This window comes from Macrosteles quadrilineatus, unplaced genomic scaffold (genome assembly GCF_028750875.1).
Source record: "Macrosteles quadrilineatus isolate MER2022 unplaced genomic scaffold, UCM_ALF_1.0 Scaffold_4__1_contigs__length_99947679, whole genome shotgun sequence".
Lineage (NCBI taxonomy): Eukaryota > Metazoa > Arthropoda > Insecta > Hemiptera > Cicadellidae > Macrosteles > Macrosteles quadrilineatus.
Genome location: NW_026542597.1, coordinates 55105465 through 55122032, shown reverse-complemented (window position 1 = coordinate 55122032; position 16568 = coordinate 55105465). Strand labels below are relative to the sequence as shown.

General features: G+C 32.1%; 1 protein-coding gene across 1 annotated transcript in view; it reads right to left on the bottom strand.

Annotated features, from left to right (window-relative positions):
* Nucleotides 1–16568, bottom strand: part of LOC128991381 (potassium channel subfamily K member 6-like) — a 41795-nt gene that overhangs the window by 8446 nt on the left and 16781 nt on the right. The window contains exon 2 of the mRNA XM_054414186.1: nucleotides 3452–3592. Within this exon, the coding sequence (XP_054270161.1) occupies nucleotides 3452–3592 (141 nt within the window). The remainder of the gene's footprint in view (nucleotides 1–3451; nucleotides 3593–16568) is intronic.

The following is a 16568-nucleotide window of genomic DNA, read 5'->3' as shown; positions in this document are numbered from 1 at the left end:
GTTTATTCTATGATAGTATTTTCATTAAACTTTGTTTTACTTTAAGTTTTTCGATTAATGGAATTTAATGTCCTTCAATTGCACTAAATCAAATCCATCTTTTAAATTTTACTTATAAAATACCCAGACATCTAAAAATTCTTATAATTTTATTTAGTGTTGCTATTAACAAACCATACGATGGTAAAAATAATAAAACTTCCGGTCTCAAATATTTATGCGATATGATATAAAGCACAGGATGATTGAAGCTAGCAAATCAATTTCTGAACACACACTGAATCCGCTTTTAAATCCACTGTCCATTACCATCAATAAATTGAAACGTAATCTAATGCAATCTAACCCTTCAATGACCGAAGGTAATCTATACTTGGGGACATCATCATCACGTTATTGCCTTCAATCTGCAGTCAGCCACATGTTATCAACATTAACACAGGCACAATTACCGGCGTAATTAACTTCAGTCAATTCCCTATTTGATTTATTGATTAGGGTACAAAAAGCTCATCGTAATATGATTGAAAATTAATTGTTAAATGGACATGGATTTAATAAAAAGCTAAAAAATTAATCGCCTGTTAATTGAAAGTGAAAAACTTAAATTCAGCCAAACAGTTTCAAAATATAGTTTAACTGGAAGAGATATTTAGAATTTCAACTAAGGTGAGAGAATTACCAAGTTTGTTTAAGTGGGTTGTTCATCAAAGTCTCTATCAGTTTGTGATAAAGAAGGGCAAAGTTCTTGAGCTCTCTCTGTTCTCATAATGCAGTTTAAATTCAACTTTTATCACAAAAAATTCTATACTAAAATATCTTACATGTTAACATAATGGTTGTTGCAATAATGAAACAAATTGAAATATTCACTGACAAACTTATAAGTTCCTTCACAGTTGTTTTGGTAAGAAGAAAATACTAACCAAACCTTTTAGAACCTTCCAATATATCAGAATATTTCTCATTTCATTGCCTAATACAAATAAATATATGTCAGATACCATTTGCCATTAAGCTTGCCAATGATGCTACAATTGCTGACTGTTGACTGTATAGACTTATTTTACTTGTTCACAGTTCCAATGGTAACAATGAGAATGAGCCTTGTTTCAACAGAGTGTAAACCTCATACTAGGGCTGAGTCTTGCTTTAAGAATGTTTTCCTGTAATGGGCCTGTCATATCAAGTTACACTTTTTGTCCCACGTATGTTAAATGTTTGTGTCATATTAATTCAGTTAATTTGTGTTTTTACCAGGAAAGTTTTGGGGTAGTTTTGATTTTTTCCATTTCTTATGTATTTTGGGGTGCTGAATCCGAATCTGAGGTTTGCCAACAAAAATTCTTGACGCAACATTGACAAAAATGAGAAAAATATGGAAAAAGTTATATTTTTTGTAATATTTAGCTTATAACTCAAAAACTATCAACTTTTTGTTGTTAGTCTATATTATAAAAATTAAAGTACACAAAATTTGCTACAAAATGCACCCCTAATGTGGTAATCTCCGATGAACCGTTTAGGCTCCAGAGCTATTTGAAAATTGGAACATTTTGTGTTAGTTTTTAAATTTCTCCAATTATTCTGTCAATGACATATATTCATTGTATATGCCCAGGCAAAGGTCTTATATAAATCCAAAGTGTTAAAATTGATTAATTTTGTGTTACTGAACCGTTGACTTTTTATTTAGTGTACAGAAAAGTTACACAAACTGTTGCCGTTTAAATTATCCTCGCTCAGAGGGTTGTAATGAGGCAGGTTCTGGCAAACGTTTCGATGCACTATTTGTGAGCATTCTAGCTTGTTCATCTGGACAATTAAAAAAAGGTTAAAAGTAAAAAAAAAATTACATATAATAATAAGTGATACCAAAATCAAAACTATCAAAATTAAATAACACCAATATATTAATCATGTAATATCTTATGCACCTGATGACGTGATATTAAGATATACGTAAATAATAAAATGTTATGTAGGCATATACTGTTGCTAAGCATTTACATTGTGTGTAGATTTGATATATTGTAGGTCCTAGGGCGTAGAGCATAGGCCTACATGAGAGTGGTAAGGGTTAATTGACTTAAGATAGTCAATACAAATTTTGGCTAGAAAACTAAATCCAACGTTGCCTCACTGCCCCCAACTCAAGCAGCTTTGTGGACATAACTCGCTTAGAGTTTACATTTACATTCGGGTGAATGAATGGGGGTGAAAAAATTAGTATTGGCCTATGGTAACAGTGCCAATCACTCTAAGCCTTGCATCGGTCTTGAAATTTTACACAGACAATTTTATAATGGGTGGGTGCCAATACGATTGAGGATGTACAATGGGCTGTGATGCTAGAGTCACAGTGTATGCCTACATAACATTTTATTATTTACGTATATCTAAATATCACGTCATCAGGTGCATACGATATTACATATTGATTAATAGATTGGTGTTATTTAATTTTGATAGTTTTGATTTTGGTATCACTTATTATTATGTGTAATTTTTTTTTACTTTTATCCTTTTTTTAATTGTCCAGATGAACAAGCTAGAATGCTCACAAATAATGCATCGAAACGTTTGCCAGAACCTGCCTCATTACAACCCTCTGAGCGAGGATTATTTAAACGGCAACAGTGCGTGTAACTTTTCTGTACACTAAATAAAAAGTCAACGGTTCAGTTACACAAAATTAATCAATTTTAACACTTTGTATTTATATAAGACCTTTGCCTGGGCATATACAATGAATATATGTCATTGACAGAATAATTGGAGAAATTTAAAAACTAACACAAAATGTTCCAATTTTCAAATACGGTAGCTCTGGAGCCTAAACGGTTCATCGGAGATTACCACATTAGGGGTGCATTTTGTAGCAAATTTTGTGTACTTTAATTTTTATAATATAGACTAACAACAAAAAGTTGATAGTTTTTGAGTTATAAGCTAAATATTACAAAAGATATAATTTTTTCCATATTTTTCTCATTTTTGTCAATGTTGCGTCAAGAATTTTTGTTGGCAAACCTCAGATTCGGATTCAGCACCCCAAAATACATAAGAAATGGAAAAAATCAAAACTACCCCAAAACTTCCTCGCTATGAGTAAATTTAAATACAAATTTACTGGATTATATAACTTATGTAGACCATCAACAAAGTTAGTCAATCGGATCTACCATTATTTCTAAACTCAGGTGATTAGAAATTGCATTCTGCCAACATATGTCACCTGATTGGAAATGCAGACAGGTACAGAAAACTCATATAAGGCAACGGTGCAATTTCAGGGGGTTTACAGTGGAAACAAATACTGTATTAAACTGAGAAAGATGAATAAATATGAGAAGATACTGAAAAACTGAAAAGTGGTCCATTGAAGGCTATACAACAATGTTTTAAAATATAAAGTTACAACTCCCTACTTCTCTCGAATATAACTCACCGATGGTTGTAACCACTGTACTGGAGAAGAAGAGGGACTGGCCGAAGCTCCAGTTAGGCTCACTGGAGACATTTCTTGCTGCAGACACACCTCTGTTGCTGGCTCGCACAACTTCCTCAATCAGCGACTCCAAATCGTCATCTGGAACAAAATATTGAAACTATAAACAGCTGGTCTTTATAAAGCTACACAAGGCATTTCACTGCATTCTTCACACTCCTCTTTCACGCTGCATTATGTGTCTCCGTTTCAATCTTTCACTTTGTGTTTCAAATTTATACTTAGACAAGCTGGGATTGAGATACCTTGTTAAAATATAAATGAAATAGTGGTGTTGCAATCTTGAAAAGTGGTTATGGTTTTGAACAACAGTTATTCTCACTAACACTAAGAATACAACTTTGTCACCAGTACAGTATCTCCCTATTGGTTCCCCCCACTATTAATTAATTGGACCTGTTTTTATACTTCATATATTTATGTTCTATTAAATGTTTTCAAAATGAGTTTTTTTTTCATTAAAAAGGTTTACATTTACATATATTTTTATATCGAACTTATGTATACCACACATCTTCTGAAGCGTCTTGACTCTTGATAATCTTGATTGGTTGATTCAATACAAAATTTCAAAATGGCGGCCATTTTGAAATTTTGAGTTGGGTCAAGATAATTTTTCTTCTTTGATTCTACCTTAACCTACATACAAAGTATCATAAAGATCAGTTGAAACAATTGTTAGATAAAAATTTCAAAATTTGTATGTGCAAAATACAAAAGGTGGATATCTGGTTAACAAAGCGATTTCGGGGAAAATGTTATTCTTGATTTTAATCTTATTTTTGTATGTAGAATCTCGTTATGCATATAGCCCGCTACAGATTTTTGTGACACCCTGTATATTCGATTATATGGTTGTATATTCACACCAAAAAATATCTGCTTCCAAACATTACATAAATAATAAAAACTTAAATTTTAAAACAAAGAAGTTTTAAAATTTATTCTCGGCTAAATATCAACACACAAGAGCAAGGCCTTGGCCGTCCATAGTACGATAGATACAAGCTGAGAGATAACCATGGATCTATCACTCCAATGTGACTAATCTCATCTAGAGTAGGCCTACTCGGTAGTGTTTGATCAACATTATCGGGCAAGTTTAATGTCACTCGTGAACTTAGTTGTTAACTATGAGAAACAACATAACAAACTAATAACTATACATCGATGTGGTACACATCGATATTTATTAGAGTACACAATTTAATCTACTCATCTAAAACAAAAATATTACAAAATTTTGATTTTTTTAGAAAATAAAATTCGAGATGTATGAAAGGGACAGAACGAAAGGTGCAACGTAGTATAAGTATGTAAATTAAAAAGTTTAAAAAATTTCATTTTCCTACAGTCACCTGTCAAATTGGGCTTACTTGCACTGATTAAGTACCTACAGAAAGTTGCTAATTGCTGCACTAACCCTGGTATTCTTACTACTCTATTGTTAGATAGAATAAATTCACCCTCCTTTGGATCGAACCGACAACCTTCAAATTTTAAAGCGAGCTACCAAGATAGTCAGTTATAGCCAAGTTGAGGAAATACAAAAGAAATACAAAAGAATTAAACCTATGAAAAAAAAATTACTACCACGCTGTTAAATTCTTATTGGAATAAAGCAACAAAAGTCTGTAGTTTATAATAGATGTTTTGAAGATTAATTGTTTTTACATAGTTTTCTTTATCAAGTTCTATGCACCCAATTCACAATTCAATTAAAGAATTTTAACAATACAATACACACAAAGACATTTTTTACAAATTGTACATCATCTGATCAAACATGGCAAGACGTGTGAACATTCTACATGCCATAACATAAGTTCCACCCAAACTACATCTGGTATTTAACCTTAATTCCTACTTTTGAAAAAATTGTCTTTTTTGTAACTGTTCAATGGAACGGAATATTTTACTATCAAAGACTGTCAAGATAAGTGATGTGATTTGTCTTGTCAACAACCCTTATCCCCTAAGACCCTTATATTGACCTAAGAATTTGTAATACCTTAGATATTTTATGTAAAAGCAAAAAACTGTAACAAATTTTAAACCGTAATTTTTACAGCAGTGGGCATTGCACTGTTTTGTTTACAGTCAAAAGGACCTTAACATACTAATACAAAACATTTTAGCCATTTCCATCAAAATCAGGTTTTCTGTTATTTTATAGAAAAATCACCATTAAAAATCAAAAGTTTGAACGTAACATGTAATTTAATGTGCAGGGGGAGAAAGTAAAAGTGACTTTTAAAACATATTTTCGTTTTTCTTGGACGTTCCCACTAACATTTTCAAATCACTTAGGCGCAAAACTGTGTAAGAACACCACTGGCCGCAAAGTCTGACGGCCGACCAATCAATAGAAGCTCCTCTTGATGGATTGCTCTCATCTACAGCCCCAGCACACTTCTGATTGGCTATTATATATATTCGGTCAACAACTTACAACTCTTTCGTAATGTCTTTACAAACTGGTAAAAGTGCCTCCCATAGAAATATGGCCTTGAGGAATTTCCATAATGAGGTTTAAATGACTTATGCGAGACTTTGCAAACACATATATACATATGTTTGTAACCATTTTCTTAACTGTAAATTTCACTGTTTCCTAAAGCTTGGATAACATGTGGAAAAACACACCTTGAAGAATGTTCATGAAATTTCTATTATTATGCTTGACTTTTTCTAATCATGAGAAAAAATATAAATTTATTGAAGTTAAAATGAAATAAGACCACATTATAAAATCTAGATGAGAGAAGAATGATATTACAACTGAACCCTGACGATTCCAATTTCCTGTTGTTAACAACTTTTAACAACCTCGAGAATTGCAACAGTTGATTGTGATCTGCATAGAATTTCTTTCAAAGCAGTCTTAACTTGAAAATAAGTTGGATTTCCAATTTAAGTTTAAACTTTAACGATCATTATATTCCCATTAATTGAAGTCGTTCTAAAACATTGTTTTAGCCAAGGAAATCCAGAAATGATGATTATTAGTTTAGGAGAATATTGCAGAATATCTCATGGCAAAATTTTAAGACTTGTTTTGATAAACTTGCTGAAAAACACTTGATTTGGGTAAAAATCTCTTGAAACATTTTTCGATCAATCCTAGAAAAGTTTGGAAATTTGGTAGGTTATGAGTTTTAGCAGTTCAGTCGTTGGGTCATTGATTGAGTTATAATGTTGACTTCTAAAGACAGAAATCCCAGGTTAGAAATTTTAATCGACCCAAAAATGTTAAAAAAATGTCACCCTTAAAAGGGAAGATAAAAACCTATAGTAACGAACGTTTTAGTAATTATTGTTTAGGTTTCAAAACAACAAGATCTAGCAATAACAGTTTTATCCTTTATCAAATGATCACAAAGTTTTTAAGTTTTTATAAGGAATGCCATTCTCAGCAAATTTCACTTAACTTCCGATGATTTTAGATAAAAAATTTGAATAATAAAACACTATTTATCGATTCTATATAAATCGATCGATCGGAATTCATCAAGGCAAATATGAATAACTTTATTGATGGAACAACCGTGATATATTTAGAAGAAATATCGTAAACAATATTTTTCAAATGATTAAATTCTTTAATTAATTCTGACCTCTGTAAATAACTGGCATGCATCCAACAAATGATATCTAGTTTCAATACAACTAAAATTGAATCAGCTACTGTCTCTAAATAATCCAACGCCCATATTCTGTTTTCATTCACTCAAATAGCTACATCTCTATTTTATGTAACATTCCAAATAATTTAATAACTGCCAGTAGTATCTGTATCGTTAAAATTAAATTCAGTGACTGTTCAGGGTTGCCACCATAGTGAGATGACAAAATTCATGTAGAATTCATGGTTTTCATTGGTAGTTTGAAAAAATTCATAGTCAATACGCTCATACAAGTTGCGGGAAAAAACCGATCTATTTTATGTAAAAGTAATGATTCAGTCATTGCAACTCAGCGACTGTTTGGTGATTTTTTTTTTACTAGGGCGACGTTGATTCCGTCATGTGGCACAATCATGTGGTAGACAATCAACTATAGAACAATGGTTTCTGTGTTCAAAAAGAAGCTGACAAGCCACTCAAAGTCAGATCGGACGTCAGACAACTAACATTCGATAGAGTCCGTGCTGCTGTGGAAAACAGTCCTCGTATGCCCGCTTGAAAACGAACATCATCTTTAAACATGTCTGACTGCTCGGTTACACTAATTTTGAGTTAGACCTGGTTCACCCGGCCAAAAAGTCCTGTTTTACCCCCCCCCCCCCCAATATGAATTTCATGAAATATCCTGTATTCTGGTTTATCTTATTACACACAATGTACTTATTGGTTTTATCACAGACTATAGACAAAATTAATGGTCTATTGTCTGTGGTTTTATCCAGAAAGCTAAAAACATCAGGCGTGAGAGCCAGAAATTCAGTTATATTGTTTTATAATGTGCCCCGTTTCAATTTCGTGCATGGTCTAAAACTTCTGTTTTTGTGATTTAAGTCCCCATACCCCTGTACCCATACGCGGGTTTAGGCCACCTAATGATTTTTCAAACCATATACAGTCCAAGATCTCAATACATCGGAAGACTCAGCTGACATCAGCATCTAAGCTAAAATGAATTGGAATGAACTAAGCAATTGTTTCTGAACGTGGAAAATTTTAAATAATCGTCTCCAAATGGTATTCTCTCTTGGTGTTCGTTTTTCTGAACTGTTTTTAAATATGAAATTTTGGCAAATTTAATGGTACCGGTACTGGTTGAATATTTTTTCCTGATTTTGAAAATTCATGGTCCAATGGAGAAATTCATGCATAATCCATGCCTTTTTTCATGGTCACAAGAATTCATGCATAATTCAAGCTTTTCAAGGTTTTCATGGCTGGTGGCAACCCTGCTGTTTAGACGATTTAGAAAAATTTTTACAATTTCCAATAGTGTTCAATGAGTTGTACAACAGTGAACATAGAATTTTTAACATAAAAAATGTGTATCGAGATTAGCTTAATATGTTCGTAGAGAGCAATAAATAAATTATTTTCATGACTAGCTTAACTTGGCAACTTTGAAGACCTGGGGGCAGAGCCTTTGGTTAATATTAAATTAAGGATACAAAATAAACCTTCCCAGGCATATGGAACAATTTCTCATTTGTTGTAGGTTAATGATATGGTGGGTTTTGTAATGCATAAAGGTAAAATCAAAAGGCGATTATTTTATTTAATATACTTTACTAAATATCAACAATAAACCAACACTATGACATATATATATAAACCTTCCAATATTATTTATTCATTAGAATCCAATGAAATATCAAAGTCTACTTGACGATACAAAGTGCAGTGCCTTGTATCAGTCAATTTTCATTAGTCTTGACATTTTCTGTAAGGGATGTAGAGCAAGGTTTATGTTTATTTTATTATTCGGATTCAGCAAAGCAAAGAGAGTTAACAAATGAACTGATGACATTAATATAGTAAAATTATTTTTGTTGTATTATTTTGAGTTATATTGGTAACAAATGTACAGTATATCTTATATTCATTTAGAGAGCGTGTATTGCTTCAAGTTTTTTACAGTCTGGGTATTTTTAATCACTTGTCATAGTGTCTTAGTTGTATTCATAAAATATTTGATATTGTAGGTGCCATGGTTAAACCTAGATTCGGGACCAATTAACTTTTTGTTTTGAGGTCCCCACGATAAGATGAGCACGGCAACTTGAGTAAACACCATGGTTAAAACTATCCAGTGTAAACCAAAATCATTTGAATGAGTTCACTACAACTAAAAACAATTGGTATTTGGGCTATCGTCTGATAAAACTGAGATATTGAAGCAAATAGATTGAAAGTATTTTTTTCTTTCAATTGGAATGCTGTATGTGGGTTTGTAATTTATTCAATGTAAATTAAAAATATATATTTGTGTCAAATATGCATTTTGGATTTTAAAATTTAGGAACAAAGTAAATTAAATAATTTACTATCAACTAATACCATGAAGTTCTAGTTGTGCTCTGTTCTTTAGCCATAAGTAGGCATATTACAACACTAAGGAAGCTATGGAATAGGCATTAGGATAGTACACATACAGTATTTAGATTTTTTAACTTTTACTCTTATAAGGATTTCCATAGCAACAAGGTAAATGTTCACTCTGAATTCGATTTGATTTTGATAAACAAGTCTAATTATGTCTTCTGTGTTTGACGTTGAATCTCTCGTGGAGAGGAAGCCCTCGAGGATGCGTGTCATCCTTCCTGACCTTGTCCGTGCTCTGCTCTACATAACAGGTATCATCTTGTGTTTTTTCTTTCCTACAGTCCCGTTTGCCAAGTGGATCTCTGCCAAGTTGTGGGACCTTTTGAAGCAGCTTGTGAGCAAATACTGCAACACTCCTGAGATGCCAGACGACAACGAAGCTTAGCTGAGGTAAAAATTTACCAGACTACCAGGCATGAGCCACAAGCTACGGACTACATTGACTGCTGACTACGGGATATTGACTTCATAATGCTGACTAAGGACTGTTGCCTACAGAATGCTGACTACGGACATGGACTGTTGACTACAGAATACCGACTATGGACTGTTGACTACAGAATGCTGACTACGAACTATTGACTACAGGATGCTGACTACGGACTATTGACTACAGAATGCTGACTACGGACTATTGACTACAGGATGCTGACTACGGACTATTGACTACAGAATGCTGACTACGGACTATTGACTACAGGATACTGATTGCTGACTGCTGACTACTAACTACATGACTACTGTCTACTCGACCAGAAGGCGGGCTGATGACCCAGGATCCCCTCACACCATCGTAACATCTTATGGGAAGCCCGCCTACATCACATGACTCCGATCTACAATACTGACCAGGCTACTATCTACTACACACTAGAGATTGAGGAAGAACTGCACTACAAGCACAATGACTACACACACTTTGAGGGGGTCCAAACCCTGGTCTTGTTACTATCTAATTATTTTCATCAATGTGAAACTGATGATATGAGGGCAAATATGAATTTCAGAGTTTTTCCAGTAATAAACAGTTTTAAATAATGACTCTTAAGTTTTCTTTTGAATCTTTTCTATTAAGAGGTTTAGGCCATTCGATAATGAAACTTAATAAATACTGTACAAATTTTAGTAGATGCTTTTAGAAATCAGCCTATGAGGCAGAGATCTTTAAGAGAATTGGTTCATACCATTCTTTGGCAAATCTACGCACTCTGGACTTAATTTTGATGTGTCATTTCCTATATTTTTGTCTGGTAAATGACCTTAAACGATGACCACAAATTTGAATGTATCACATTAATAATATAATAGATGAACATGTGGTGGTTGTGACATGCAGCTAATACACACACATGTACATGTTGCTAATATCGTATAGTTACCTCAACCTCAACCTCAGAGCTGATTATGATTCTGTTTAGAATATATTCCAACGATAAAAATAAATGTTACTACCAGAGTACCCGTCCTCCTCAAGTGGGATTTGTAACTCGATTGTGATTGTTACTGTTTCACCCATGCTTTGTGAGTGCAACAGTGAGAAGATGAGGAAGAGATAGATGGAGGAAGTAGATGTGGTAATCTCAAATCTGCATAGTTACAGCAAATACAACAGTTGTTACATTCATTTTTAGCATTTATAAATAAAAAGTTTACATAAATTCTCTTTCAAAACGCAACGATCAATAAAACCACTCCACAAATCCAACAGTAGTAATGGAAGCTAGAAAGCCGAATCATAAGTTAGTCCGAACAAACGAATCGCAAAAGGATTAAACAGAATGTATGGACCACATGTCAGTTGAAAGGTCAACCGCTGTAACAATATTTCATGATAGTGTAAGCCCAGGATTCGTGAAATAGACTAACTTATGAACCGTAAGTTCAACGCTGTGTTGTGATTAATATGATGTAACAAAGTTTTCATGGCATAATGCCCATAAACCCTATGCAAACCAAGGATTATTCATTACTATAACTATGTGTACTAAGTCTTTATTTTTTTAAATGTTAACAACTTAAATTTTAACAAATATGGTAATAAAGTACCTTCGCAGTAGACACAAGTGGTAAAATTTTTATGAGAGGTGAAACTCATAAAGTATCTACCATCCTTAGTTCCATCCTGGTTGTCCATTACTAATTTTATATGGGTCTCTATCCTACATATGCTACAAACAAAACAGGCGAATTCTTCATTAGTTACACACTAGGATCCTCGAGTCAGGATTCAAAACCTAAATCTAAGGTGTTGTCTCCTTTCCAGTTATCATACCTATGAATATTTATTAATTTATTGGTTAATCCATCGTTCTATTTTATTAGAGCCTAGTTCTAGGCTTGACTCCCAGGTTTAGCACATGTTGGGTATAATGTACCTTACAGCTGATTCCAATATATTTGCATACATAGATGTAAGTGAACATCTTCATGTTACTAATTATGGCAGGGGAGTCTTCTTTAGGGTTGAGATATTTCATCTTCACTCATTAATTAATTCAATTTGAATAATGAAATTACCATGGGATGGTCAACAGATTAAATCTTAATAAATAAAAAATATACCTAAATTTTAAAAATAAAGGTTCCAGAAATCTATACGATTTCTAATATTTTGTCTATGTGAATTAGTTTAAACTGGTATTTCATAATACAGTATACCTTAAAACAATTAAAACATTTAACAACCAGGTTTTGTCAAAAACAACAACATATGCAGTGACAGTATTGTCTAACTATTATCGGCTGCAGATTTTAAAATGTATTGTGAAAATTGTGTGTAACTGACATCAAAACACAAAATCACTCTTCATTAGAATCCTTTGACTAATGCGTCCTCTCAGTTCATTTGAAACGTTTAGTCTACCTACTAGAGAAACTTTAACTAACAATAACACCATTTAATGTGACAAGTAAAAGGTTAAAAATAAAATAACCAATTATACCTGAAATATTCACCAAGCTATAAAATTTCAATATCAATATATTTTGTAAATATAATAAAAATTAAAAATAGTTTGGGTTACAATGGTTTGCAAACCCTTTGCAATACAAATAAAAATTAATAATCTGAACGGAATATTAATTGATACAGCGAAACTAATTTTTATGCAGTACATTTCACAAAGAATACAATTTGTTCCTATTTTTCATTGAAACTGTAATCGTCAACCAATATTCCAATATTATTGGTATCAAATCAGAAAAGTGCAGAAAAAACTATCACCAATTACGGAGTCGTCACTTCAAAGTATAAAAACAAAGCTGCGAGAATTTTTCAAATAATGGCGGGCAAAGCTTTATTTTACATTTCAGTGAGAATAATTGTCCTTGCTTTGTGCTTGAATGTCTTTGACTACTCCTCTCTTTGTACTGTCAACACAATAATGATGGATTGATTTGTAATTGCTACTCATTGTAATGAATACTCCTGATTTAATTATAGTCTAATGGTGTTATTATCTGAGGTACAATAAAGAGTTTCTGAACACATCGGGTTCCACAGCTCAAAGCTCCCAATATCCAAACATATCAAAGCCTAACAGACATAGATTACTGATTAAATTGGTAATTAATTAATTATCGATTGTTTAGAGGAGGAAGACCTTCCACACAGAACAAGTTCTCCTCTTGGGAAGAAATATTTATTTTTGTTTTCTACTAGTGTACATGTTGCTCGAAATCGAGCAATTGCAAAGAAGTGCAGGAGTTATTTATAAACAAATAACTTGTTTAGAAACTAATAACAGTCATAATTTCCGATGATTTTAAAAGAGTGAACTAAATAGGTAGTTTTTAGTAGTCAACTAATGGAAATACTCACAATTTACATAACAATCCTATTCCAGTTTAAAGAGTTAATTTATAACAATCAACCTGCCCATGGACGGGAAAAGGTAAGCTTACAATTTAAGTCTACGTAAAAAGGCTGTCAAATTTTATAAAGTACCGTACCTAAGTTATTTAGCCAATTTGTAGACAATAAGGTGTAGGCTACTTTAAACTCTACTAAAAAACTGGCAGAACTCTTAAATGGTGTTATTTATCACATGCTTACTCATATGCCAAATCCTTAAAATAAAAATTTTATAATTTATATCATTAAACACAAACCAACATCCAAAACTATACACATCTTTAATACAACATAGATAATTAACACATTGACTGTTTACAATTAACATGTGTTCTTCTTCTCACTTTTAATTTTGCTTCGCAACGGGAAAAATCTGTTTCATAATCATTGAAAATAGATTTATAATAAATAATCTATACTATTATATAAAAATCTAATGGTGTCCTTCTGTATGTGTATTACTAATAGGTGCAAAAACTACTGAACTAACTGGGCTTAAATTTTACAAAAATATAGTTACCATACCAAGGACCATTATAGGACTATTCACATTTCGATACTGACCGTAGGCTTTGCCCCTTTGGTTTTAAAAGTTCTTAGGTGAACATTTTAAAAGTAAATATTGATTGGTCTCCATGGCTGTGATGAGAACACTAACAATGTTTGTTTACATTTGCTTTGACATTTAAATATAAACAAGAAGAACTGCTAAACTGCATATTTCACAATAATTTCAGACAGCTGATACAAAGAAATAATATTTTCCATAAATATGAGGTAGGTTTATTTTGATCTAACATTTTATCATGGATTATTTATTCTAAAACTATGTCAATGAATATAGAAAAAAAAGATTTTATAACCGTTGCTGTATCAACTCCAACTCCGGCTCTGCTTTGGATTTTTTAAAGCGTCTTAAGTTAATAATCTTAATTGAAAATAATGTTATTGATATGTTTTCATGGAAACAGTATGAAAATTACAATGTATAGATGTTTTGTATGAATTTGGAGGCTACTTTAAATAAATTCAAACTGCTTCACATGTGTTAGATTAACTATAATTTGCACATCACATTGTTTTTTATATGTATATTTAGGTAAATTAAGTTATTGTGTTTTGCTAAACCTATGCTTAAATTAAACTAAGGAATACCATCAATAACTAAATTGTCTTTGATTTTTGTTTTCTAAAATCTATAATACAAAATACTCTTATTTTATCTTAACATAGCTTTCAGTTCAAATTTTACTTTATTTGATAAATTTATTGTTTGTGTTTTGCCACACCACTGATTAAATTAAACCAAGGAAAATATCATAAAACTAAGCAGTACACAGTGTTCTTTTGTTTCTAAAATCAATGAAATATCTGTTACTATGTTTTCCTAATGGTAAGTGTGAAAATGTAAAGGCAATAGACGATGGAACTGATTAAAAGAACTGGTTTGTATATTAAGTTGTTTGTTGATATTTTTGTATAGTAGAATCAGAGATGCAATGAAACATATTCCGTATTTGCTATTACATTTTTTAGTCCTTGATGCTTTGATAATCATATTAGTTTTGTCTGCTGTCTTTAATGCTAAATTATTTGTTTGAAATTTTTATAGTACCTATGGATATAGTTTCTTTAATATTTCAAAAGACTGTATTGATAAGGCACAGCAATATTTATAAAGTTTATAACAGCTGACTTAGTTTTGCTAATTATTTATTGTGAGTGAAAAAACTGAAGATGAAAGGATTTGTGAATTAATATAAATAAGAGTTTAATATAAAGATATTTAAATTTAATAATTAGTATTTTTGCAACTTCAAAATTGAAATTGAAAATGTCAATAATAAATCAAAAGATTTGTAATTAAGGGAGTTGACGGTAAATCTGGAAAATCATGTTCAAGTTTTACTCGAAGATTTGGTCAGTTTATCTCATATCAGCCTCCACAAGATTTTAAATTAATCAAAACCAAAATGGTGGTATCCACTACTTACCAGATTTAAAAATCATAACTTGAACGTTTCTATTAAGGCTATAAAAGTTGAATTTTTGTTTCTAAAAGCGTTGGCGGATCTGTAACTATTATATGCAAGAGATAATGATTAAAATGTTTCTATTTTGTGTCCTCTTCCCGTTGCAAAGCACGGGTACAACAGCTAGTCTATCATAAAGTTCAAGATTAAATAAACCTACCACATAGTTATTTTATTTTTCTGGATCAGCTGTCTGAAATTGTAAAATAGGCATTTGACAGTTCTGGTTGTTTACATTTAAATGTCAAAGCAAATGTAAACATGGTGAATTTTTAATTTCTGAAAACAGCCGGAGTTTCAAAACAATGTTTGTTTCCCATGTTAATCTTATGGAGAAATACGAAACTTTAAAGGGCCCCAGGGCCTCACTCTCTAATTATTTACCTAAAAAGAAAGTTTCCTGCACAACTTCACGTTACGCTCTTTCCAATGACACCAAAAACATGTCAATCGGTTCAGTAGTTTCGGAGGAGTAATTGTCACAAAACTCCTGCTTGCGTATTAAATAAGTATAGATATAGATATGAATAGGTCTACAGTGTGGGCCCCAAAACACTGTGTCAGAATAATCATGCACTGGTGCTACAAGTTTTTGGTGGGTTTTGAACCTCGGTAAATCGAATAGTCCCACTTTTTAACCATCAGACCAGTCTCCCTCTATTAGTAAACAATTAAAAATTAATTGTAAAGTTACTTTTATTCTACATTTCAAAATCACTACGAATGTAGTACTTCAACGCAAACTCAATGTTATATTCTCATACCGAAATATATAAAATGTCAAAGCGTTCTATTTACTTAAAATAAACATGCGACTCAAAAGACCTGTGCAAATAGAGTGAAGGAAGATAAATCCTCTGTTCTTCCATCTGAGTGTTTCTTGTCATTTTATGTGTTTGTGATGTAAAATAGTATATTTCATCTCTAGGGCGTAAAGTGGCTTTTTTTCCGTGTCTATATTTTCGCCACAATGCAACATTTATTAGCAAACTAAGTTATAAATCAAAAATACTTTAAACGAATTCAAACTTGATTTAAATATTTCTAATGCAAATAAGCAGCTTTTGAGTAAGTCGATCATTTCGTCTGGTACAATATTAATTGTG